This window comes from Corapipo altera, unplaced genomic scaffold (genome assembly GCF_003945725.1).
Source record: "Corapipo altera isolate COAL_440 unplaced genomic scaffold, ASM394572v1 61553, whole genome shotgun sequence".
Lineage (NCBI taxonomy): Eukaryota > Metazoa > Chordata > Aves > Passeriformes > Pipridae > Corapipo > Corapipo altera.
Window position 1 is genome coordinate 5,421,089 of NW_020884918.1, and position 25,980 is coordinate 5,447,068.

A 25,980-nucleotide genomic window follows, 5' to 3' on the forward strand; every position below is an offset into this window, starting at 1 on the left:
ACCAGCACTAATATCCAGATTGTATTATCTCTATTACCTACTCCTATTTCAGCTTATAATCTAGGAACAATAGAATGCCAATTGGGAAAATACCCAATTGCAAAAAAATAGATGGTTGTTTCATCTGCTATTCTGTATTGCCGCAAATATTTTTATATTTATGTTTTAATTCTCTTAGAATATTGATGGAAATGTAAGTTAGTAAGGCTGAGCCTGAATAAGACAGAGCAGATCCAAGAAATATGATTTTATATGAAGGATGAGGACTGTAAAGGACAGAGCTGTTAGGAAGGCATAAATAGGCAAATCCCTGGGACTGCAGAAGCTTTTCAAAGGTTGTCTCTGCACAGATTGCTACTGTCAGTAAAAAATTACCTTACTGTGCCCAGATATTCTATAGGCAACAATCCAGAATATGCACTGAATGTTCAGTGATCAAAATACAAAATTTTCAATTTGTTTCACTTTATAACACTCAAAATACTTTTACATATTTCTAAATGATGCTATATCACCATCATAATTCCACAGTGGTATTATCTAGTTTTATGAACCCATTTCTATCAGCTGAACTTCCAAGTCCCTCCCTATTCAGAGACAGGGAACAGCAGAAAATACAAAATTAGACTGAAGGCATGACAAGTGGCCCAAAGATTTCCTTTCGCAGGAAACTGTTAAAGTGGTTTGTTTATTCAATAGAATTAAATCATCTTTCAAACACAGTGACACAGACCAAAAAACAAAAATACCCTGATTACTGTTCTAGTTATGGCTTACAGCAATTGATAGGCTTTCTATTACAACCATAGTACAGCCACAGAAACAATAATAAGCAAAAGTTACAGGGTGTAGGCTTGACAACAGAAAGGTGAGTCCATGGATTAACATCAGCATGAAACCAACATGACTCTGCCTGGATTTCTCCATCCTCACTGTCATCACCTTATAGAAATAAGAAGGATGAAACAGCTTTATTTTTGTCACAACCCAAGCTCCCCCAGCGTGAAGACACAAAGTTTTACTCCAGTATTCCCAAACTAATGATTTGTTTTCCACCAGGTGAAAACCAGGGGCGTATTCAACAGGCAGCAGCTGTTCAGTATGATTTACATGGGCCAAATGCAGAGGTTTGATCAGGGACCTCGTGGATGACAACAAGGAGGGCCAAGAAATGGAGCGAAAATCATCACGTCCTGTCCCAGACAGAGCAGGGACGGTCAGTTTTCCTTGTCTTTAAGGGAACAGGCTCTAATGCACACATAAGTGTGTATCACTTGGCCAACACAAGGTTAACAAATAGGGATTAACTCAATTCTGCTTGTTTCACAATGCTAAAACAGGGAATAACCAGAGTCTTCACAAGCCACTTGGAGCACTGGAGATACTTCAGTGTCTTGGTCCATCAGGCAGTTTCAGGTAGAACAGACAACCAGCCAACACAGTATCTGACTTTTCTGGCTTAATTTGTCACTGCTTTACATGCTAACACATTTTACAGTGATTAGTACAGTTAAAAACATACATCAACTTACCCAAAGATCAAACACTGAGAACATTTATGGCTTCTAAATAGAAAGTCAGGCATATTTACATCTTTCAATCCTTGAAGTGCTGAGGCAGATTTGTCTTTAAGCTTCCCACTGTGTCCAAATCCCTCATTTCTCATGTTTGTTGTATGCTCAGGGCTTTGGGGAGCATTGGAGGTGCTGACACCCTGGGATCCAGGCTCCCTCACCCTAACCCCTGGCATACATTTGGATTTCCCTTAAGTTTGCTTAAAAAAAAAAGCACGTTAGTAAAGTTTTCAGTTGAATACAATTTTTTTTTGTTGTTTTGAATACCATGCGGACAACACAGGGATGCCCAGCAGCCTCACCCACATTAGACAGGATGATAATAAGACATAAATTGGTAATAATCTCTGAGGGTTTTTGGGGAGAAGCAGGTTATTGGCTTGACCTACAAACACTGATTTCTGTTTCCACTGAAGCCAAATGCAAATGTTGTGCTGGCTTCAAAGGAAACAGGCTGCATCCTGCCTTGAACACATTCATATCGCTGATGAATTCCATGCTGGTATTTTAAAGCAAGCAGAAAAAAACCCTGTTTTCTTGAGGCCTGTGATTCTCATACATACAGTCGGGTACAGAGGGCCCATGTGTGATTTCATACAGCAATTTACACTACCACGATGAAGTGCTTTGCATAGATGAGCTTGAAAAGATGACTTGATAAAATCTGGAAGGGAGAGTGACAGTCACAACGCTTCTGCCTCCAGATGAGCTTGTTCTTTATGCACATTAAAAACATGGTATTGCTACTGCACCATATCTAAAGTATGTTTTAAAAAAATGTATCTGAAGTCAAGTGAGTAAGAAACAAGAGGCTGCTCTTCCTGCCCGTGATTAGGGCCTGTTTCTGGAGCACACCAAAATTTCCACACATTTCTCTGGATTTCAGAAAAGGCCTTACATATAAATACTGACCTCTTTATTCCTAAAAACCTCAGCTCACTTCAGAATTTCCCAGGGAGCTTGGCCCTTCAGGGATTGCAGAATTTTACTCTTTATTTCTTCACATGCTCGTGAAAGCACACTCAAATGCCCATTTCAGAGCTCTCCACATTCACCACCCAAGTGGACAAGTGGACAATCCTCAGAGGATAAAGAAGGACAGATTCCCTACCGTGCCACGTCTCAGTGTTTATCCACCTCAGTTTCCCTCACACACAAAACCAGAGATTGTTCCTTGCTGCCAGGGAGAGCTGAGCATGGGCAGTCCACCCACACAGCTGCGTCACTACCAGTGTTTTTGCCTTCAAGGTCTGAGCAACATTTCTACTGATTCACCAAGCCCCCACAGAGTGGACTATTCTTAGAGCTGATTTCCTTCCATTTCCTACATCTGACCATCTTGAGTGAACATCACCTTTAATTTATCATCAGCCAAGCCTGCATGGGGGCAGATTTTTTGGGGGGACTGGAGAAGCTACCCCTGATTGCTGCAAGCTGTGAAGCTTCATCTATCATCTCTGCCATGGTATTCCACATTCCATGTTATTCAGAGCACTAAAGGCTCTGGACCAGAGTTGTGCTTGCAATCTCCTATATTCCCTTCACATTGCTTTTTCTGCTGATCATGGACCTACTCCCCATGGTGTCTCTCCTCCCCAAGATCCCAGCAGGAGGAGCTGCCATGGCGTGGCTCTCCCTTTGCAATTCATGAGCTGGCTTTGACAACCCTGTTGCAATCACAGAAAATATGCTAAAATATTATAATGGCCCTATCACCATTGAATCCATTCTGTCCAACAGCAAAGCTGGATTTCGTAAATCAGAAGCAATCAGCTAAACTGTTCTGACTAAATACTTCCTTCCCTTTGATGAAAGCACTGGCAGATTCATAAGCTTCCTCTGTTGACCTGACAATAAAGTCAAAGCAATCCTAGCTATGTTTTTCCAACTGGATTTGTATTGCCAGTGTGTGCAAATCTCAGGAACTTCTTATGAGATTCTTCTAAATAATATGAGGAACTGGGGATTAAACTGTCATATTTCCTCCCTCCCTGTCTCAGATTTCACACCCTCGTCAACAGAGCTGGGATTACAGCTTGAGCTCAGGATATGGTAGCAGACAGCTGACAGACTTTCTTCCTGGACAGATCAGACTTTTGTATGGGGGATTCCTCTGGGGCCTGAAGCCTTTTCTGTGGGAAAGCATAACATGCTGTGCATGTCCTTCACTTGCAGCAGACACACCTGACAGTCACTTCTTATCACTCAGCTATCCCCTTGTCCAAAGGTTAACAGTGGACATTTGGAGCTTTGACCACATGGGAGAAGGGAAAACAAAATATCCTCAAACTCAGACAAATCATTGATGTCAAAGAGTATTTTCTTATGCTCAGCACACAAAAGAATGATGGCAGAAAACAAGGAAGGTCCTTCTTTCTGCAAAAGCCCTTCTGCATATGGCATTTCTGACAAATGCCATAGTTTTGCAATCACATTTTTTAGCAACACCTGAAAAATTAATCAGAAAGTGAACATGTTGCAACATGCATTTCATCTCAAGGACAATTTATATATATTTCTTTAATTATCTTACTGGCTTGCCAATCACTCCTTATATCTAACTATACACCTATGTACACCTTCACAGACATGTCCGGGCCTGCTTCTGCAGTCCCTACACAAATAAAATACCCACTCATTTGAGTGGGAGCTCTTTTCAGATAAATGTGGCAAGATTGGGCCTTTGGTGCATACGTGCGAGTATCCTGCACACACTTTTTAAAATCATTAAAAAAATATAGTAGCTCTAGATTTATAAGCAATCAAAATCTAAACACAGTAAAACTGCACTTACTACAGTGAATTTACATTGCTCATTTGTACGAAGCAAACAAAGGAAAGGAAATGTCTGTGACCCTGAAATTACAGATGAACTGTAAATACAAGTTTTGCTTATCCTTTTGTCTGTCCAAAAGGATTTATGCAACCAAAAAGAGGGATTTGCACCATTTCTGTCAACACATGGGTGCTTCTCAAGTGCTCTCCCATCTTTTTTGAAGTATCTTTTGCAATGTATCAGACTCCTTTCCGTTGATTTTGTTCACTTCGATCACCACAGTAAAGAAAAAATCCCTTACTACAGAAGGTAACCTTAGCAGAGCAGCGGCAGCAAAGCAATCCTGAAGTCACTACCAGTCCCAAACTCAGGCAGGATAGGGAGTAAGGGCTCTAGGTGCCAGCTTCAGTGTCATTACTGTTGTCGTAAAGCTTTAATGCACAGCAAGACGGCCAACCCGCAGGGTGTCATTGCTCTCTAAATAGCACTTTCATTACAGCACTTCATTGTCAAAGCCCTTTGCACACAAATTCACAAAACACAGCGAAGACAACGATCTCTTTTGCATATGAAACCCAGGAAACCGTTTCACCCACAGGTTCATTAGTGCGCTGCCTACTTCACAGGTAGACCATACAGGGGATGTTCACTAACACACAGTGTTACTCGAAGATCGAAACCACAACAACACAAACATATAAAGCTTAAGCGCTGGTCCTTCACTTGTTTCTCAAGTGGTGTTTCTCAGGTGAGTTCTGACACCTTTTTCAAGGATATGCGTTACTTTTAAGGTAATCAGACTTCTGGAGTGCAGTGTAAAGTTTAAGTAAATACACCCTCACGTACCATGCAGGTCACTGCTGACCAGTAGGGACTTTTGAAGTGGTGACCATCAGCTTTCACTTCCTTTGTGATCATTTTATCTGTAACATGAGTAAGTTTCACAACTCTAAGCATGGCACAGGTGCTTTTAAAAGAAGCTTTGTGCATTCATACATTACAATATCCAAGTCCAGATTTGGATTTAAACCCTCTCCCCCACACCAAAACAACCACAAAAAAATTAAAGTATCCCTCATATAGAACTTTAAACTTCAAATCCTTGATCAAATATCTTGTAATCTATGTCAGACAAGACAAGGCACTGGACAACAGCCCAAGTGCTTCAGACTAAGAACTAAGACAGGCAAACTCTGTTCATTTAACTATGCCAACACATCTGAAGCAGCAAACCTCACCTTCCTCTGTGTGCAGTCACACCAGCAGTAAAGGGCAAAAACCAGCAGCCTGCTACAGCAAAATAAACTTCAGCAACCTGTAGCACCTTTTCTGCATCAGGATTTTGCCACTTCAACTGCAGCAGAAAAACCAAGCTTGGCACAAGTGACAGAGTTACACTGATAACATTTAAAGAATATACCAGCCCTTTTACTATCCTAGTAACATTCTCAACATACATAAATGCCATGTTAAGACATTTGACATCTTGAGATGCATAATTTTAAAATAAGCATCATAATCTAAGCCACAAAATATCTTCTCTGTGTTTTAACTTCATTTCCTGACATTACTTATTACAGATACCTGAAAATGTTAACTCGACCTGCCCAGTGACTCAACATTCAGATACTCTTACAAAGTCTTTAATAAAAATCATTGAGGAAATGTGGTTTTTTCTATCATATGCTGTGATACTTTAACCCAAAAAATCAACTTGTAAAATAGAAGTATGTAATTTCCTTGCTATTCAGCCTGAGAAAACCTTGCAGGAGTGTGAAGGAGCACGTTTCCTCAACAAGGACTCCAATCTAAAGCTGAGATGGTCTCTACAGGAGGAAGTACACACATTGCCCATGGGATAGCTAGAAGGAAAGCATCATAGACAAGGAGAAAGAAAACACGATCAAGCATAGGAGAACAGAAATATATGACACAAGAAGGAAGAAGAAAGAAACTCTAAAGCAGTATCACAACATGATTCACACAATTACCTGTTGCTGTGAATGGGAGTTTAACATTCTGTTCTATCCTGGTTGAAAAAATTCATGAAGTGATTTTATTTATGCCTAATACACCTATTTGCTATTTTTGAACAACACTTTTTGACAATACATAACAAAGATCTTAAGTTATATATCCCCATTAAGCTATACTGCTAAAGAGTATTTTCAAAAACCTAAATGCCAGAGAGCAGTGCTCTCAATAAAACCTGGCAATGCCCCAAGGTACTCGATTCAGAAACCTATGTAAAGTCGTACAGTCTACTCTGAAATTCTCCACCACTGATTTTCCTCAAAAGTTTGGTGCTTTTCTTGATAGTGAAATGATAAATATATTAATGTGCTCTGTTTATCTCTAAATCTATTGGAAATGTGCTTCTTATCTGACTTGCTTTCCAGGGCAGTGTGTACCCTGGGGCACAGGAGTTTTTCTCCTCCTACACTATTACGGGCCCAACTCTGCTTGCAGGAAAGATGCTGGTATCCTAGATCCTATGGGATGCAATGCCTTGAGGAAATTTATATCAAACAATTATTGCATAATCTCCATGTGTAATAAAACCTCCTACACCTTACACAGGCATCGAGTTCCCATTACACCTTCCCAGTGTCCCTGTCAACTGCAGGTCCCTGTGTGAACCCGCAGGATCCCCTTGCTGTGCATGTGGAGGAAATTGAATATTTCTGAGGGCATGGCGTGAAAGCCGGGTCGGGGCTTCACGTTGTCGTAGTAGTGGTGAGTTATAAAAATCCCTGAGGGGTTCATGGGGAAGGCCCAGAAGCCGAAGAGGTGGACCTCTTCGCAGAGCTCCAGGGCAGCAGTCACCAGGATCAGCCCGGTGCTGATCCGCTTGGCCCGCACCCCTTGGCCGAGCCAGTAGCGCGAGACATTGATGAGATACTGGGGGTGGAAGTAATAAACAGCCTGCTGGGACTCGAAGTCGTCCAGGACGTATTTGACCCGGATGGACACGTCCGTGTTGCGGGTGTTGTAGAAAGCCGGCAGCAGCACGGACGCGTTCTCGTACACCTGCAGCACGTCGTAGAAGGGCTTCCTCCACTTCTCCAGCTTGTGGAATCTAGAGGGGGGAGAGGGTGTGAGGGATGGTCAGACAGCACCCAGCACAAAACCAAACCTCCAGTGGGCTTTCGCCGCCGTGTTTCTGATGCAGAGGTAATCGAAGTGATGTTTCGATTGCCAAGGGGAATTTGTTTAGATCTGTAGCTGCGGCATCAGTGTGAAATGCAGGGCAAAAATTCAGGGGATGAAAAAATTCATCCTGTGCTCTCTTTTGTCTATAAATTCATTAAACAGCAGGAAAACCTTGTAGACATTTCTGATCATGTCTCACGTCTCATTTTATTGTTAGACATATGTCATTCTTCCGAGGTGTGGAGTAGCTGGATGGTGCACTATGCAGTGCAGAGCTGTATAGAAACACCAAAGCCAGCAAACACCAAAGCTAGCAAATGTCTAAGATGTCTAACTTTAACATTTAAAAGAAATCCAAAATCAAACAACTGATTTTTTGTTGCTTGTGAAAAGAAACACATTGCCCCATAAGAAAGGAAAGCAATAATTAGCCCCATGGCCCCAAACCTGTCGGCAAGGTGGCAATAGGTTATTAACAAATTTTAAATTGAAATCACCCAGCCAATCCTGGCCACAAAGTTTAGCTGGCATTTCTTTAAAATGTATGACAATGTCTGTTACTTTATTTACTTGATGATCTTTAAAGTCTTTTCCAGCCTTAACAACGCTGATTCTATAATTTAAGTTGCTAAATTTAATTTAAGATTCTATAATCTAGTTGCTTCCACCCTGAATGTTTCTAAGATGTTTGCCTGTGGCTTGCAAGCATGGCATAAGACTTCCAGGGAAGGGATGCCTCTATTGTTTTAGTTTTAGCTCATGACCTTTACTTTTCTATCATCAAAGTGCAGGTTTAAGTGTTTAACACGTTTCTACAAGTTGTTACTTATTCCATATACTGAATAAATTACATGCAGAATTTAATGTATGATTCATAGCGCCAGTTTAAAGTAATATTTGGGGAAAAAATTCTCCATAACAGTTAAAAGAGATGAAAATACAAAAAGCAGAAACAACCTCTCAGTGATTATACTGGGATTGACAGTCACGACATCCGTCTTTACCCCAACATCCATGAAGTATTTCTCAGATATAGGAGGCAAATTGCATCTATAAAGGAAAGAAATCAGTAAGACAGTTAAAAAAATTCCTTGAACCTTTTCAGGACTAGAAAATAGAATTGATTTGAGCATTTCTGCCAAGTAGCAAATCTAGAGGCAGATTGAGAATTTAAAATTGTATCAGAACCTGTTGATGCCCAAACTGTGCAGTGCAGTAACAAGTTCTTGAGGGCTGTATGAAGACTCTTCTGCCAGCCTGTGAAAGATGATCCCTTTTTGCAGATGTAGCCAATGCTCATTTTGCTTCCTTAATAGCAGTTTACCTATTTACTCTGGCATTATAGGATGAGAAATGGCTTGAAGCTTCAAGGCCAATCAGCCAGTAAAATCAAAGGCTTGCTCAGCAATAGCTGTTTTCAATAATTAATAAACTGTATCTATAACATCGCCTTTAACATGCTTTGGTTTATACCTAAGAGGATTTAGGGGAAATATTCCACAAGAGACAAATCAATCCAGTCCTAATTAACCCAAAAGTATCTGCTTCCCTTCCTTTTCCATTTATAAGCATCTCCCAGCAAAGTGCAATAGCAGGAATTCTGAGTGTACAGGTTCATCACGGGACATCAAACCTATTAGGGGCAAACTTGTGAAGATTTGCAAACCTTGATTTTGCCCAGCCTCCTTTCACCTTGGCCTTGTCCTGCATACATCATCTCACAAAATTTAGAGCATCCCTCAAGAGATGCTGAAGTTGCCGAAACACACACACATGAACTATCACACAGGCTTGACTTCCACAGGAAACACAGCTGAAAAAAAAAGCTTCAGAGACAAAACATGTGGCCTGGTAAGTAGTTTTACACCCAGTTTAAGCTAGTGTAAGGTACTGACATTTTGAAAATTTTAGAAGTGAGCTACAGGCCTCAATAAAAGCCATCCCTACATCTCAAAAATGGTGCTTGATTCACAAAGTTCCCCATATTTCTGAAGATCATGGCTGAACAGGAGAAAATTGTGAAGGTATTTAGGGTAAGAGATACTTAGTGTTTTCACATTACCACAGTTCAGCTGTCAGGATGATTTCTCAGTCAAAGGGAGAGGGCAAGCACAAAAATCCTTCAAAATCCTTCTGAGACTCAAGAGGTTCACATCTGCCTTCCAGAGAGTCCCTCTTTATCAGGTCAGAGAATTTTTTTTTAGCTATCTTTCTCAGAGGTAGTGTTATTTCCAGCACTCTTCTCTGCTAGGTCATGCAACATTCTTCTGAAGTGCTCCAGCATCCTCAGTTCCACCTAGCACTGGGCACTGTGACCATTTGAAAAAGGGTTTTCAAATAATCAGCCTCAATACTTTTAAACAGTAAACTTCCACTAGGACTAAGAATGACTGAATTTTTTGGAAGTGGTAATTCCTTATAAAAACGATAAAGTCTGCATAAACAGTATTTTTTTGATAACACTCCAAAAATTCACCCCAACAAAGACAGCATCTCTAAGCGCACCCAGTGCTTCCCCACAGAGCTCTGCTCTGGCCAGTAGATGGAGACAGACAATAACTACTAGTAACTGCAATTCTTGTGCATATTGTATATATTCTATTGTGCTACAACTAATTGCTTTCAGAATTCATTTCACAGAACAATCTGGGTTGCACCCTGCTGGCCACAGTCTTCCTGACAAGAAAAGATTCCCCCAGGTGTCCTGAAGGTGTTGCTGGGTGTTAGTCATGCTCTTTGTGAAATATTTTAAAAAATTATTTCATTGGTGATCAAGATGATGATTCCTGATAGTTTGGTGGACTGATGCCTGGAAAGCAGGTGTGTCCAGACCCAACCCTTTACTTTAAAACTGAAGTCAGCAGACCTTGAGTTTTAAAACACTGTCACATCTTTGTGCATAATCCACATATTTTGGAGATAGATAGTGAACCAGGGGTTTCTTTTGCACTAGTAGTGATGTATTATTCATATTTCAGTTCTACCTAGACCTCTACTTAATTAATTACTATTAACAAATACAGCCCAATTTCTAAGTTCTGTAATCATCTGCTCTTTTTTTTTTTTTAATCGGTTTCGGTACAGTTCAAGGAACAGTAACAGTGGTAAAAAAGGGACTTGCACTAGAAGTCCTTAAATGTAAATTATGAGATTTTTTTGATGTCCATTTTTCTGCTTCAGCTTAAAACCTGTCATCTCCATGTGTAACATGCACTGCTCCTTTCTGATATACTGATAGCTGTGATGCAACACAATATCTACAATAACTATTTAAAGTGTATAGGGTACACCAGGCTTTTAAGAAGCAAATTATGTGAAGCTTGAACTGTTCCACAGACTTTTTTTTTCATCAAAAACTAAGACAATAATTTTCTATAAATTTGGAATGAGGCAAACACAAGGGTCTGAAAACAATGAATACTGAAAGTAGGACCTGAAAAATTTTGTAACTAATATGATGTAAAATTAAATTAAGACTGCAATGAGCCAAAATCTGACCTAATTTTTGGTGGTATGAAGTCAGAGAAATTAATTGTTTTGTTCACAGTTATTCCAAACTGACAACAACACACCCAAGATCAGAAAATAGGCCAACAGAAATAAAGAGATTGTTCTTCTCTCCAGAACAGGTCGTGAATCTGTGAGCTAACGGTCATATGCCATGACCCAGCCAAAGAGCTTAACAGGATTTAGAGAGGGATTAGTCATGCATATGAATAATAATAATAAAAAATAATAAAATCTTTCTCATATATATTAAGGATTATAAAATTGCTGCTAGGTTCCGTTATCCAGGACCAGCAGTTGTGGGACATCCCAGTTCATGCAAAACCTGGATGACACCACATATAGAGGGGAACAATGTAGGAAGACACTCAATCTTTGAAGTTATTCCAGTGTCTCTGCACATCCTGGATTGATTATTGATTACTGTTATTGATAACCCATGTTATCCAGCACCTGAGCTCTGCACCAGTTCGGAAACACAATTCTGAGGCACGTGAGCTGGTAGCTATTAACATCTGGCCACTCAGTAGAGGCTGTGCCTGTTTCAGATCTGCCCCAGTAAATCATGGCCAGGTTCACAGGACACTGTTCATAGGCTAATGTCCATGGAAAGATAAATCCATGGCCTGAGTGACAGGGGCCATCCTGAAAGAGGACATCAGACTTTGTCAGCAAGTCAATGATTAACCCCATGGAGTTAGGGAGAAATAATTCCCTAAAGCATAATTTTTAAATAAATACAGTGAGCTGTTTTGTTGGGGTGTTTTTTTGAAACATGGCCTTTTGTGCCAGAAGCAGGCTTGATACAGCCAATTCAGCAAATCCCCTGTTTCCAAGTGAGAAAGAATAGCTTTGGATTGCTTTATTTGTCATTAGAACAGGCAAGAAAAGAAAATTGAAAAACGGACAATTAGTGGTTACCGAAACACGAAGTCTGCGCTGTCAATCTCCCGGCCACATCTGCTGTTCTTCAGAATTCCTCCATTCCCAACCACTGCACACCTCTTAAACTGGGAGCGGTGGTACGGCATGTCCTGCAACAGCACAACAAGGAAACAGTTAAAAAGCCAAAAACCACGGAGGCAACAAGTCTCTTTTCTCCTTTTTCCTTTTTTTTTTTGGTGCACCTTGCTGCAGGTGCATTGATCGTAGGATGCTGACACTGGTTCTGGGGTGCAATATTCGTGTGCTGTACGTGAAAGGACGGGATTGTTTGCTGTGTGATTCAAGACAGCATGGGCCACTAATCCAGATGAAAAAAAGAAAAAAAAAAAGAAAGAAACAATAGCTTGCTTTCTTCCTAAATTGAATAATGGAAGGAGTACTTTTAGGCACTTGCTTTCCCTTTTTGGTTTCCACATGAGGGCATGAACCATGAATTAGTGAACCCCAGGCATTGTTTTCTGAGCTGCCTGCAAACTTTTTGCTCCTCAGGCTCTATCTCCTGCTTTTGAGAAGTCTACACACAGAGTTCCACAGCAGCCAGGAAAACACAAGAATTCTGACAGCACACTACAGCCATTTGTCAGAAAACAGCCCAAATTTCAGTGCTTACTACCACAAATTGTACTAATAGTATTAATGGTTATGAATTAACATTTGTATTACCAGCACTAGAGCCTTTGGTCAGACACTTCTTTGGACTTGTTGTAGGAGCATCCCTCATCTTTCTGTAATCTTTGGGCAAAATTCTGCCCTCACACACAGACATGCAGCTGCTGCTGGAGCCAGAGAGAGTGAAAAATCACATCCTGGGAACAAACTGGGCTGTTAGGGTGAGAGGGCTGTGATGCAGAGCCTCGCCTCGCTACACCTTATGAATATGTAGAGATGTGCTTATATAAGCATGAGAGTGCTCGTTTTGGTACATACATATTTTATCAATAATTTCATTACCGCGAACTACAGAGGGATGCAGTGGTGGCTTGACATTTCTAGGTGATTATTCCCAGGATCTTTCCACGGCATTCATAAGCCATGAGGCAAAAGGGCATGCAATTACACCTGCCTGAGAAAAGCAGCAGCTGTCTGGCAGAGAGGAAATATAGAGCTGTCTGCGCTTTGTGCAGCAATCTCTTAACACAAAATGCCTCAGCAGCTCTGAAAGGGAAATCAGAAGCCAGGTGTCTGTGCTCAGCACAAGGCTCCTGCCTTCCCAGTACTGCTTCTGTGTTTTCAGCCCTTTACCATCAACATTTGCCATGCTGCAGCTCTGCTCTAATGCAGTGGGGTGGCTTTGGCCACATAGGTGCTGCCCTGTGAATCCCAAAGGCATTTTGGTATGTAATAAAGCCTCCAAAGCATCCTAAATCCTACCTGGATAAACACAACAGCAGCTATAGCACACTCCTAGCAAAAATGTAGGCGTTTAGTCTTTCATACAATCATCTGCATAATCAGGCAGGGTTTTGAAGATAATACTCCTGGACTTAGATGTGCCTGTTTTTTGCATGTCTCCAGATGCCAAAGTGCTTTCCTGGATCCAAGCCTTTCCCCTGCTTCAGCCCCACTCCCCCATGTGCACATTTAGGTAACGGCACTACCCTACCTCTTAGCAGTGCTCAGAAAGCAAATGGATTAAAAGTGGTTAGACCCTGAAGGGCAAGTTCAGTGGTACAAATCTAAGTACTTAACCTGAATGTTTGTCTGATTTCATTTATCCCCTCCAAATACCCCACTGTAAATTGATGAGGTGTGCCCATGATAAATTGGCAGCCACATAAGCCCATTCCTGTGCATCAGTCACTAGGTGCAGTGGGAATTGCCCACTGTTTATAACCTTGAATGGCCCTGAGGTCAAGGATTACTTGCTAAAAATGTTTTGGTTAATCCTTTTACATTTTATAATTTATTATTTGTATTTTTAAACAATATATTTAAAAATTGTGCAGCCTGTTCACGGATAATCTGCAGATGAAAATAGGTTTAAAAATAGTCAATCTTTTTGAATATGAATTATAAAACAATCATGCCAAAAAGAAATGTGGGTCTACTCCAAATGGTGGATTTATTATGCATGAAAATTGTACTCTGAAAAGTTCTAACCAGTCAGTGTCTCTTTATTCAGCTTTCTTAAGTCACTTCATTAGCTACTTTGCTCCTAGGTCAGCAACACTCTGCAGGAAATTGTATATATTGCAGATGACCACTAAAAAAATAGGATGGTTGGCTAAAATATTGTATGAGAAAGAAACATTTTCAAAGTATAAGCAATGAATTTTGTAGAAATGTCAGTCAACTGCTAAATGCTTGGCTACAGGATAGTGTCTAATGCAGCAAGTATAGTGAAATTGATTCTGCAAGTGGGCAGAGGCACCTTTGGAAACATTTTGAAGATTTCTTGGTTGATATGGAAGATTCCACTAGTGTCCACTTCATATTTCAGTTTAGTTCCCAGGGGAGTGTTTTTCTGGGTGGTGAACAGAAAGGCAGGGGCATTGCAACACCTTGACAGAGTAGACCTGTGAAATGAAAAAGAGAGAAATAAGATTAAGGAGCTGAAGGCATGATAGAGGATTTGCAATTGCTGTTACTCCTAAAGAGGGATTTTTCAGCAAAAAGAAACGTTTTAGCTGTAGGAGGGGTAAGATGGTGCTTTGCTGGATTTTCCTTCAGCAAATTTTGGATTTCGTGAAATTTTCCTTGACTGAGAAAATTACGGGGGGTGAAAAAAGAGAATAAATGAGATGTGCATCTGTCTTTCCTAGGCTGTGGGAAATACATGTGGAAATTCTGCCCTGCTCCAGTACCTAAAGCTGAGCTTCTGCCCCCAATATACTGGGGACACCACCTTAAAGAATTAGGCCTTTCTGCTTTAGAGATCTTCCACACTTTGCAAATTATGTTCTCATCACTGGGCAGGAAATGCAGGGGCTAAAGAGTTCATCTGGGGATGTGGATGTTTGGCAGGGCAGGTACTTAAACAGAGAAGTACCTAAAGGCACTGCCCCACTTACCAGACTACTGTGGGGCACAGCAAACTTTGAGTGCAAAAAAAGCTTTTAAAGGTCTTAGTTTTGCCTTTGGTCCAGCATATGTGCACCAGGAAGATGATGTGGCTCTGACAGGTTGGGAGGTGCCAGGCAAATTGGTCATGGCTGTGACTCCAAAATCTCAGACAAATGGCCAAAATTTTCTGTGTCTCTGGGACAAAATCGCAGTTATTCTGATGCAAACAAGAACCGCATGAAATCCCAAAAATGGGAATTGTGACATGAGAGAAAAAACATTCAGCTCTGAGCCCTTTACCATGTTTCTTATGAAACTTAAATAGGAAAAGCACCTTTCCAAGTAGGGTTCCATTTCTTAGCTCCCATCTTTCCCTGAATGCTTTTCTTCTATTACTGGTGGAACTGAAAGCCCTGACTTCAGGTCCCTCTTATTCCAGAGACAGTTTATTTCCCAGTCAATGCATTTTGTGCTTTTAATGAAAAATACATGTCATAGCAAATGCACAAACATGAAGACAAAGCCAAATGGCTCTCAAATAACCTAGATTAAATACCTTGCCTCTAGGGTGTGTGGCCTCATTATGAGTTGAAAAAAAACCCCAGTCTTCTTTATGGGCTTTATTACAAGCACCAGAAAGCAAATACAGAATTATGCAAACATTTCAGTGATGTCCAATTACTATTATGTACTTGACTCATGTGGAATGATACAATATGATGATCAGATCAAGGCAGCAAATGAGACTGCATAAGTCAGTGAATAATCTCTAACAGCAAAATTACCAAATAATTACAAGCAAGTATTGAAATTAAGTTTTGATATTTGGGAAAACTCTTTATTGGTTCTGCATTAAGGAATGGAAAGACATGTTGTTCCATGATGACCAATTGGTTTTCCAGAGTCACATTCCTTAATGCAAATGTCTGACATCTGATGGAGGAAGAGACTCAATGAAATTGATTTCCCTAATCTTCAGATACAAACACTAGTGTGATTTTTGTGCTTCCTCCCTCCCTGCTGCTTAAGCAGCTACCATTTAACTTCTGTTGGATTCTTCCCATCTCACCAGATGGATCAGAACTGGCAAAGTTCAAAATACCACAGCTCAGAGCTGTTATACCTTTCAGCCTCCTACTAGTCAACCTCCAAACTCAGAGACTTTGGTCTGGATTTGAGAGGCTGCAGTTCCCCCACACACTCACACACCGAAGTCTCTGTCTCATTGCACAAAAACGAAACAGACTTTGAACACTTCTTTTGTTTTGTTTTGTTCTCATGACTACCATGATTGGTGTTCCTGGAACCAGCTCACAAGGGCTAGGTTACATCTAGGTGCCAGTGGGGGTTTCTGATGTGGCGATACATCAATCTCTCCTCTTCTTCTCTTCTCAAAATCAATTCTCTTTTTTCTCTCAGTGCACAGGGAGGAGAGGAGTTCTTTGTTTAATGTGCTGGTGTTGGTGGCCTCAGACAGACTGATGCTCCTCCTGTCCTGATGGTCTTTATATAGTCCCTTGCCATTGCTCCCACCTCTGCACTGGTCCCATACCTCTTCACACCTCAGTGTGCTCCTTGAATTCTGGGAACAATCATTACTTCTCTTACTCCAAGCTGTCTTTAAGATAATGAGCTGTAATCTTGAATAGCTCCTCTCTTCAAAACAGGCTCTGATAATTGCCCACACCAAGTAATTTCCAGAAAAAAATATAGTAAAATATCCGTAAAAAATTTATGAGCACAGATCACATTGGAAAACCTCCTGTGTGCCTGGGACTAACAATGTTATTTTTAAAGATGTCAGTGACTAACTCAGCACATGCATTCTCACATTCTCTCATTAACTCCTGACAGCTATTTCCTGGAATCATGCAAAAGAATTTGGGATAGAGCTGGTGGCTTTATTCTAAACAACAGCTCTGAATTGTACCAGCGGCTTATAGACTTAACCAGTCTCTGCAATACTTACTCTGAAATAACGTGTTTTGTCTAAACCTACGCAAATATGGCACTTGAACATATCAATATACAGCATTCAAAAATTGTTTTGGCTCCTTTCTACTATTTCCCTCACAAAACCAGTTTCAAAAGCTGTGTCTTGAGAGGATCATGGGGGACCTTCAGCAAAGACAAACTCATGGGAAGGAACACAGAGTTCCTCTGAAACAAACTGAGAGGTCTTGGGAGACAGAAAAAAATATGTAGGTAGCCTGTGAATAATAGCTGAGAAGCCAATTAAAAAAACAAAAGGAAGTCATAAATAAGGTCTGACAATACCTGAAACACCACAGAAGATGTCCAATTATAACATTTTGTCGGCCAAATTTGCAGTGTCAATAATTCTAGCCTTCCAGATCACCACAGAGTTAGGTTGATGTATTAAGTGTAGCCATTAAGGCTTGTCTCTGTTCTCACTTCTGCCTGAATCATACCTGTAAGTCTTTCCCCTACCAAATTCCTTGCCTTTCCTTGAAGAATCTTCCACATGACAGAAAAGCATACTTTTATCTTGCTGTTGACATTTTAAAAGTAGGAAAAAAGTCCATATTTATTCAAAAGGATGGTACCCCAAGAGCAAGTGTTATAATAGTTACTCTTGTTATCCATATGAAGGTTTGATCTCTCTACAGGAAGCTAAACTCAAACTAAAGTATATTTTACACAGTGTCACTAATGTGGACCATTCTTACTTGAATAAGTTGGCTTCTGTGACATTCATCTCCCATTTGCACATCTGTAGGTTCTTCCATCTGTCGAACAATTCAGTTTGTTTCACCCTAAAAGATAAAATGAAAAGAAAAATAAAAATTCAGTTTATTAGAAGGGCTTCATTTCCTAAAACAGCCGCAGGCAGGGTACCATGCTGTTGGCTTTTGACCAGTCAGCCTAGCTGGTACAAAATGTGTCATTTTTATTTGTTTTTCTGCTCAGACATAGCCACTCTAAAGTCATGTGTGCACAGGTACTGATGTTTGGAAGTGACTTCTGTTCCCTGGTATTCTTTCTCAATTTCTTCAGGATGAAAAATGCAAAATTGAGCAAGAAGAATCTACTCTACCAAAACCTACTGGGAAGCCAGTGAGGGTCTGGCAACCGTGCTGGGATGGGGGGGGAAATTGCACCTCTCAGAAGGGCCCAGGAGGGGGTATTGGGAAAGAGGATACATTAGGCCAACTATGGCTGAGTATCAGAGAGTTTAACTTAATGCTACAGCATGGCACTCTAGGTAAACTTATTTTCTGAACTGCAAGAGCACATACGTGGGGATAAGCATCTGTGATGGTAAGAGGACATGAAAAGCTCTTTACGTAAGGAACTCTCCCTCTTCTTCTCTTAATCAATGTACCTGCAGTCACGTTAGAAAATGAGACTCCTATTTCTCCTAGGCTGATACAAGACAGCATATTTTTTGGTGATATCGCCAATTCCAGCCACTCCTGCCTTAAAGCTCATACATAGCCTTCCGTATTTGGACAACAGAGATAAAGAAGGCCTTGCAAATATCTAGAGGGAGGGAACAACTGCATAATCTTGCTAAGAAGTTTGGAAGTCTGTGATTTCTTCTAGATTGGTAAGTCTTAATTAGTTCTCTTCAGGCTTGAGGGCTTCAAATATTTGAGTAAAGCAAAGAGTTTTAAGATAATTATATATTTAGAGTGAGTAGAACTTAGGATTTCCCAGGCTGTTGAAGTTACAGGAAGGAATTAGGTCATACTGTACTTTCTGTAGCCCACCAGAGCACATTAACTTGGAAATCTTCCATTACCATAAGGTCTGACTCTGGAAATGTAGCACGTTAGAAGCAAGAACGTCAGTAGAGCCCGGCATAGTAAGAGAGCTTAGTGTCAAATGGCATCTACTGTAGAGGTAAGGATAAATCCATCTGAGCAGGAGCCCACTACCTTCCCTGGGCCATCAGAGAAGATGAAGAAAAATGAGCAATTCCCTGTGCCCTCTGATCAGTATGCAAAAAAAAAAAAAAAAAAAAGCAATTCATCAAAACTTCCCATCTTCAGCAGAGCATTGGCAGAGGTGTGACATTCTCACCCCTTCCATTTATTTTTAAGCACTGCAAGTCAGCAGTGCGAAGTGTGTTACTCGTATATCCTTCATCCAGTACCAAACACAGAAGGCAAGGACATAACCTACATTTTTCTGTGCACAAAGTCAGTGAGGGAGACATGTCCAAAATTGTGCAGACCTGGAGCAACAAACTGTATTTTCTGAAGCCTTGACTGCTGAATGTTGTGTCCAATAAGTTCCATTGGCAAACTCACTTTTTTTTTTCCCTCCCAGTTCCATTGCTATGGCTTCACAGACACATTTCATTCAACTAATTTGTTTCCTGATCTACTTATAGGACCACAAAGCACAAATTATAGGGTTTTTACTGTTGCTTGAGTAACATTTTCCTTTCCACTGAGGTTTATGCAGTTGTGAAACTCTCTGCAGCTTGAGGAGGTGAAAAATACAAATGGTCTCAGAAAATATCTAAGTAAATTAATAGAGGAGTCTATTTTCCACTCTGATTACTGAAGTCTGGACTCCATCTGCCACTCCACAAGTCTCCATGCCAGTATTTATTATCAGGAAGGGCTGATCTTTTTGCTTTCTTTCTTAGCCTTTACTGCTGGCCACTGTCAGTGATAGACCCTTGAGCTAGAGGGACACTTGCTGTGAGTCAGTCTGGCTGTTCTTACTCTTCAATGACTTGAAATATGGTACTATAAACACTGTATTTAACTCCAAATAATAACACTGAGTCTGTTCAAAATGTCTCAATGTGTGGGAAAAGCCTCCATTTTTTTTCAAATGGACCTCAGGTCAAATTCAAATACTGCTTGCATATGTAAGAGAATCTCAGGAGTCCCTGCTGAGATCCCTGTTGATGGGATCTCCTGAGCCTTGCATCTTTCAACAACATCATTATAAGTTATCATTTATCATATCCTGCCTGAAAAGTAATCTTTTTAGCAAGCTTTGGTTCATACTTACATTGACAAAACCTTCACCTCAATGATGTCCTGCCGTAATTCCAGGCATTTGGTAGAGTTGTATTCCAAAGGCCCCTCATAAAACTCAAAATACCTGAAGAAGAACAAGGAAAGATACCATAAATAAGGCTTAGACTGGAATACTTGTCTTGCACATCAATAAAACTTTGCTGAATATTGTCATTTATGATTTTTGCCTAACTTGAGACTACACTTCCTGGCTCATGGGCAGGTTATTCCTTCACAGGAGAGCACACATGTCATTGCTGATTGTAGAACAGTCACCCATGTCCAGTTCGTCCATCCCTACAGGAGTTCATCTGTCCTGTGGTTCCTGCGATCACCAAGAAGGACCAGTTACCTTTTCCAGTAGTCACCACTTGGCAGCTGGAACTGATCACTTATGGAACGCTGTTTCCATCTTTTGGGTGCCCAAATGTACTAAGAGTTGAAAAAAACAGTACCATAAGTGTTGTTCTTGGGTGGAAAGCAAAGTGCTAATGGTGTATCCTGTCTATGGAGACTATTCCATGGCAATTGAGCCTTTCATTAGGATTTAGTCTTTTGCTACATTTGGAAGGGAAAGGAGCCAGGGATTTTCTTCCAAAAAAAAATTTTGAGAACGAAAGGATTTGAATGGTCAGGCACAGTACAAACAACAGTGTTATTCTTAATTAAAATATGAGCATAAATCTTTACTTTTTTTGGTTAATTTTTCTGCCTTAGACATTGGCCTGGAGTGAAGGGGAAACAAAACACAATGGTAATTACTCATGTTTAGGGGCAAGAGAAAGCTTGGGCTGTCCAGGGAATTCAATGAGTCTGTATTGAAAGAGCAGACAAGATTTAGGGTTTAAACCGAGCTCTGTGTCAGTTTCACCACTTATCATTAGACATCTGGATTAAAACCTAATTCCTAAAGCCTACACATTCCCATGCAGCAGTTAAGGGGACAATTAAGAAACAAGAGAAGATGACCAGGAGAAAAAGGTATTATGAAGAAGGCTAGAGCAAGTTCTTTTGATGGATCCTTGAAAATCTTGGAATTCATGAGTCCCTAAGTCCCTAAGTCCAAACTATCTTTTGAATTTTCAATAGGAAATAAAAACACAATGTTCTTGGAAGACCATTCTTTAATCCACAATTGGAAATGCAATATTTTTTGTCATTGTAAAATAACAGCAAAATCTGTGTTTGACCCAAACATATGTGCTCAGTTCTGCATCCCTGAGTAGGAAAGCCTTGTTAGTTTCCTCAGTAGTTCACCTTTACAGTTAATATTAGAATTTTCGGGGATCCAAAATCAATCTGTTCTGGAGAAGTGCTAAGCACTCACATCTCCATGGGGAACTGTAAAAAGAAAGACTGCCCAGGCATCTCCAACAGGGCCTCCAAAGGCCAGAGGCATCTAAAATCAAACAGCTTCTGAATTTTGCTTTTTCAATTGATCCAGAAATCAATGTGATAAAGCAAGGAAAAAAGAAAACCCACAGAAAGGAGAAAGGGACTATAGTGTGTGACTGGAAAAAGTCCAAGAGCCTCCCAAAGCAATCTGCTGGTAACTGGGAACATTTCTATCCTGTGAAATGCTGCTTTAGGAAATGTCTCCTTCACCTCTCCCTGAGGTTTTCACTACCTCAACTTTGCTAAATCCCCAACCAACCAATTCTGTGATCCAGTGAGGGGCAAAAACCTTGAAAATAAAAAGGGAAAGCCCATATTTAAAAGGTAGCAGGAGGAGAAAAATGAATTCCTAATAAAGAAGTAAATTGATTACTGTCAGAAAAAAAAAAAACCAAACACAAAAGCTCATCAATCTTTAAAAAATGTGGCTACTTGGAAATGTATTTTCCTAGTCTTCAAGGCAGAAAAAAAAATTTATTATTTTTTTAGAGGAAATTATGTATTTAAAGTGTTCCATAATCCATGAGAACTCTGTGAAAAGACTTCCTCAGCCTCCCTAAGGGAGAACTAACACGAATCTTCACCTGGGCTCTCACCAAAAGGCTTGGGCTCTCCTTCCAGCTCAATCATTCACCTGGGCATGGAGCATTTACTACAGAGCAGCTGAAATCCACTGCACTGGCACAGCTCCTGTAGTGCTTGTCTTGTTGGGATGGAGCTGAGAAACTTGTGTGTTTTGAAAGCTTCTTCGACTGAATTTGGATTAAGAGCTCACCTGCCTGCACCAGGCCAAAGCCCTGTGTGCATGTACTCTGGGTAACTTTCCCAAACTAAACTGAAGTCTTTCTCTTTAGACAGCATCACAGGACTTCGTACTTGTCATAGAGTTTTCCAGGGTTTAAGGAGTCCTCTTTGGCTGCCAGTACAGGCAATCTTTTCATCCTTCTGAAATGCTCTTTTTTTTTTTTTTTTTTACTGTCTTTTGCGTTATCAATTCTTTAGTTTGGTTCTTTGAGTCAGACAAGGCTGGGACCCTAAATGTGCATGTTCTACACAATAGCTAGAGGCAGGATACACCCCCACACAACACTCAGTACGTTACACACCACTGCTGCTTCTTAAGATGTAGGGGGGATAGCAATGTCTATCAGTCTCACCCTTGCCTGTCACCTAACACTGGGTTTCAGTACCTTGATTGTGCCTCAGGACGGATAAGAACAGCAAAAATCTAGATTAGCATATATTTTTATCTCTCCTGTGCACTTCTGGCTCTGCTGCTAAGTTGGAGAACGGCAGCTCAGATGTCAAGCAGCACATGCTGTCACGTGGGAACACCACAGCAGGGGAAAGCTGGCTTCAGCCTGTGGCACTGGAGTCAAAGACGTCGTTTTATGAAATGGAGATGAAATTTCCTGTGTCCCAGCCATTCCCTTTGATCGTTCCCTGTTTACGCGATCCACAAACCAAAAATAGAAATGGGAAAGGATGTGTTACCAAAGTGGCGGAAGGTTAAGGAGGAAAGGACTGGGTAAAAAATAAACCACTTCTGGATCCGAAGGGAAATCAATCCGTGAGGCAGCACTGCATTTGTAGTAGAGGTATTCCATCAGCCCACAGCTTCGGAGAGCACAGGACTGTCCTGCAAGTCTCTAACTCTCACCACAGCTACAGATTCCCCAGCAGAGCCACTGGGAGTATTGAATTCACCCTTTGGCACCTCGTGGAAGTGCAGAGGGAGGATATGTGGAAGAAGCTGGATGACACACTGCAGATGGGACACCTCCCTCCTGAGGAAAAGGCAGGGGACACCGACGGCCATGAATTCTGTGCTGAGAGGGGAGAAGATGCTGCTGGCCATGGGGTGAGTTCGACTGAAACTAACCCAGTGTGCCTAATCCACTGAAAAATCATCATCTGGGCTGTCCTTCATAAGCCCTGAACCACACTGAAGCAGGCAGCCAGTCACTGAAGCCTCCTTAGTCTTAGTGCTGCTGATGCTGCAGCAGTGAGGTTGTAATCATTAATGATGCTGCAACATCATTAAGGATCTTTCAAGGCAGTATCTGATCAATAAACTAAGAAAAAAAAAAAAGAAGATTCCTTTCCTTCTCCCAGGAGGAATGCTCTCCTTCTCATGCTATTCATTTGCTTCACAGCAATTCCCCTCCTGCTACAGACACGAAGGCAAATTAGCAGAGGCAGTTCCCTGGAGCACCAGCCAACCTCTTCCCACAGAAGTGCTTCATGTTGTACTTCCCTGGAATACAGCTTTTGCACAACACTAGGCTCTAGCACAAGGAACATGGGTTCCCTCAACCACCAGAAATGACCTTTAAACCCAACTCCTCCTCTTGCCAGGGTCTGGTCCTGCTGGGAGTGTTTGGAGACCAGGCCCCCGTGCTTTCCCACAGGAAGCATCACTCTCACCCACTCCCTGGGCTCTGAGAGCTCCTTCTGCCTATTAACTCCCACTCTAAAACATGTAGTTCCCTGTGAAGGAAGATGCATTTGCCTGTCAGAAAGCTTAATTAGCCCAAATGGAAACTGTCCTCCCCATCATCCTCCTTGGTCTGATCTCCCGCTAAGAAGCAACGGTGTAGTTCAGTTTATTTTGATTTATGCTCTTGATTAGTGACAAATGACAAACCTGACTACACTACTTACTCCTTTTGCTACAGGAAAGGTCTATGTTTCAGCTTTACACAAATGACAGTCAAGTTTTATGATCCATAAAACAGAGCTGATGTCACCACCAGAATATCCTCTCTCTTCATTGGCTTTGCTTCCCCTGCTGAAATATAAATAACTTTTATCCCTCAAAGGTCACAAGTCTACAGGAAAACCAATGCAAGAATTCATGGTTCTTTGCAGTAGAGAGCCCAACTACAAATGAATCACACCAACCAGCACAGTTGGATTGTCCTTTCTCAGGGCACTAGTGTGTAGTGGACACCACACACCACTCACTGCTCTGTGTGCACTCACCTCAATTGTATCTTTCAAATCTACAACACTTTTCCAGGATCAAATCCTGGAAACACCACACAACACGAACACCAAGCAAGCTGCAAGTGCTCAGAGGGGATGGGTGTTTTAGGGCTCTCAGAATTGAGTGCCTGGAAATGAGATGCTATTCACTCTGTAATTTTCCATTTTTGACTGAGACTTTCTTCTTTTCTAACCTTCATGTCCCCCATTGCAACCTCACTTCCAGCTGAGCAGCCTGCTGAGCTCGCTGGTGAGAGACACATTTGGTTTCTCTGCACACCAGCTAACTCTTAGGTCTTTGATCATCTGCAGTTGGGCTGCAGCTGCTTTGATCAGAAGTAAGCTTTTCTTGATCACACTACATGAATAGAAAAGCCCAAGACTTCAATCCTGCCTTCAAGTGACGCTTGGGTTGAGACACTGATTAGTCTGATATGCTGAACAAAGGTTTTAAAATATAATTGAGTGTAATGGTCAGGCATCTTTCAAACAAGCTTTAACATCTTTTCCCCCACAGAAGCTGCCTTCCCATTCATTTTTCTCGCTCCTGCAGTGCCAGTTCTCAACACTGTTTGCGGTGAGGCTGCAGAGCATCGCAGGAAGGATTCCACCTACCCTGTAGGAAAAACAAAGATCTTTCCAAAAATATACATTATCCAGTGACTAAGAAATGAGAATAAATGAACCAAGCCCTGCAGGCTTCCACTAAATACTTATTAAGAGTGCTGTCCAATTATCAGTGCCTGCTCTCATCAGTATGGGCAGATCCACAGCCAACCTCGAGTCTAGATTCATCTTCCCTATTCAGGAACCTTGCAAGTGGGCCAGAGCACATCCCCCAAAGCACATGGGGACTCACATCTGGCAAGGTCAGCGTGGGAACTTCAGGCTCCCCACATGGAGCATATCATGGCTGTACAGGCTCTGGAAAACTCACCCAGAGTAAAACATAGGTGTTGACTTCACCAGAGGCCGCTGTGAGGGAATGACCAAATCCCTCTGGCCTTTGCTTCTGTTAATATTTCTACGTGGCAACATCAGAAACTACAAGATTTGGTCAAAAGGTTTAAGGGCTTGACATCAATGCAGTGATTTTTCTCCCTCAAAGAGTGCTTCCTATCACTTCACATGGCCTGTTCTCCCAAGATTACTTCGGGAAGGCATGATCCCCATCTGGCAGGTAAAGAAGCTGATGTAGATGTTGACAGGATAGTCCATGGCAGGTGGGAACAGAGAACCTGGACTCTCTTTTTGTAGACCCTACTTAAACCATAATTACCACCGAGAAGAGGAACAGTCTGATGGAAATCATAATGACCTTTCATACCACACCTTGCAAAAGAAAATGCCGATGGATGTACCAATGTTAAACAAGATCCCTCTGCTCTGAGAATTGGTAAGTGAAGCAGAACTAATTAAAACTTCACTAAGGCTGTGGCACAAAAAATCACGTTGCTGCTTGTGTTGTTTCTGCTGTTTGAGAGCCTGAGTTGACTTGCCCCCAGCAGGATGGTGCTTGAAAAGCTGAGCTGAGAGAGAAGGAGCTGTGGGCTCAGGGGAGGAGACTGGAAGAGCAGTGGTTTTCTCTTATGCAGGTTGATGAAAACATATGACTGTCTCGTCCTCTGAGACAACA

General features: G+C 41.3%; 1 protein-coding gene across 4 annotated transcripts in view; it reads right to left on the minus strand.

The window, feature by feature from the left end:
- Positions 1-669: 669 nt before the first annotated feature.
- The window catches only part of ST8SIA5 (ST8 alpha-N-acetyl-neuraminide alpha-2,8-sialyltransferase 5), a 68,984-nt gene continuing 43,673 nt past the window's right edge, over positions 670-25,980 (minus strand). For all 4 annotated transcript variants that reach the window (XM_027656082.1, XM_027656079.1, XM_027656080.1 and 1 more), the window contains 6 exons: positions 19,954-20,046; positions 17,649-17,735; positions 14,327-14,471; positions 11,932-12,044; positions 8,461-8,553; positions 670-7,429 (listed from right to left, as the gene is read on the minus strand). In XM_027656082.1, the coding sequence (XP_027511883.1) occupies positions 6,967-7,429; positions 8,461-8,553; positions 11,932-12,044; positions 14,327-14,471; positions 17,649-17,735; positions 19,954-20,046 (994 nt within the window). In that variant the 3' untranslated portion in view covers positions 670-6,966. The remainder of the gene's footprint in view (positions 7,430-8,460; positions 8,554-11,931; positions 12,045-14,326; positions 14,472-17,648; positions 17,736-19,953; positions 20,047-25,980) is intronic.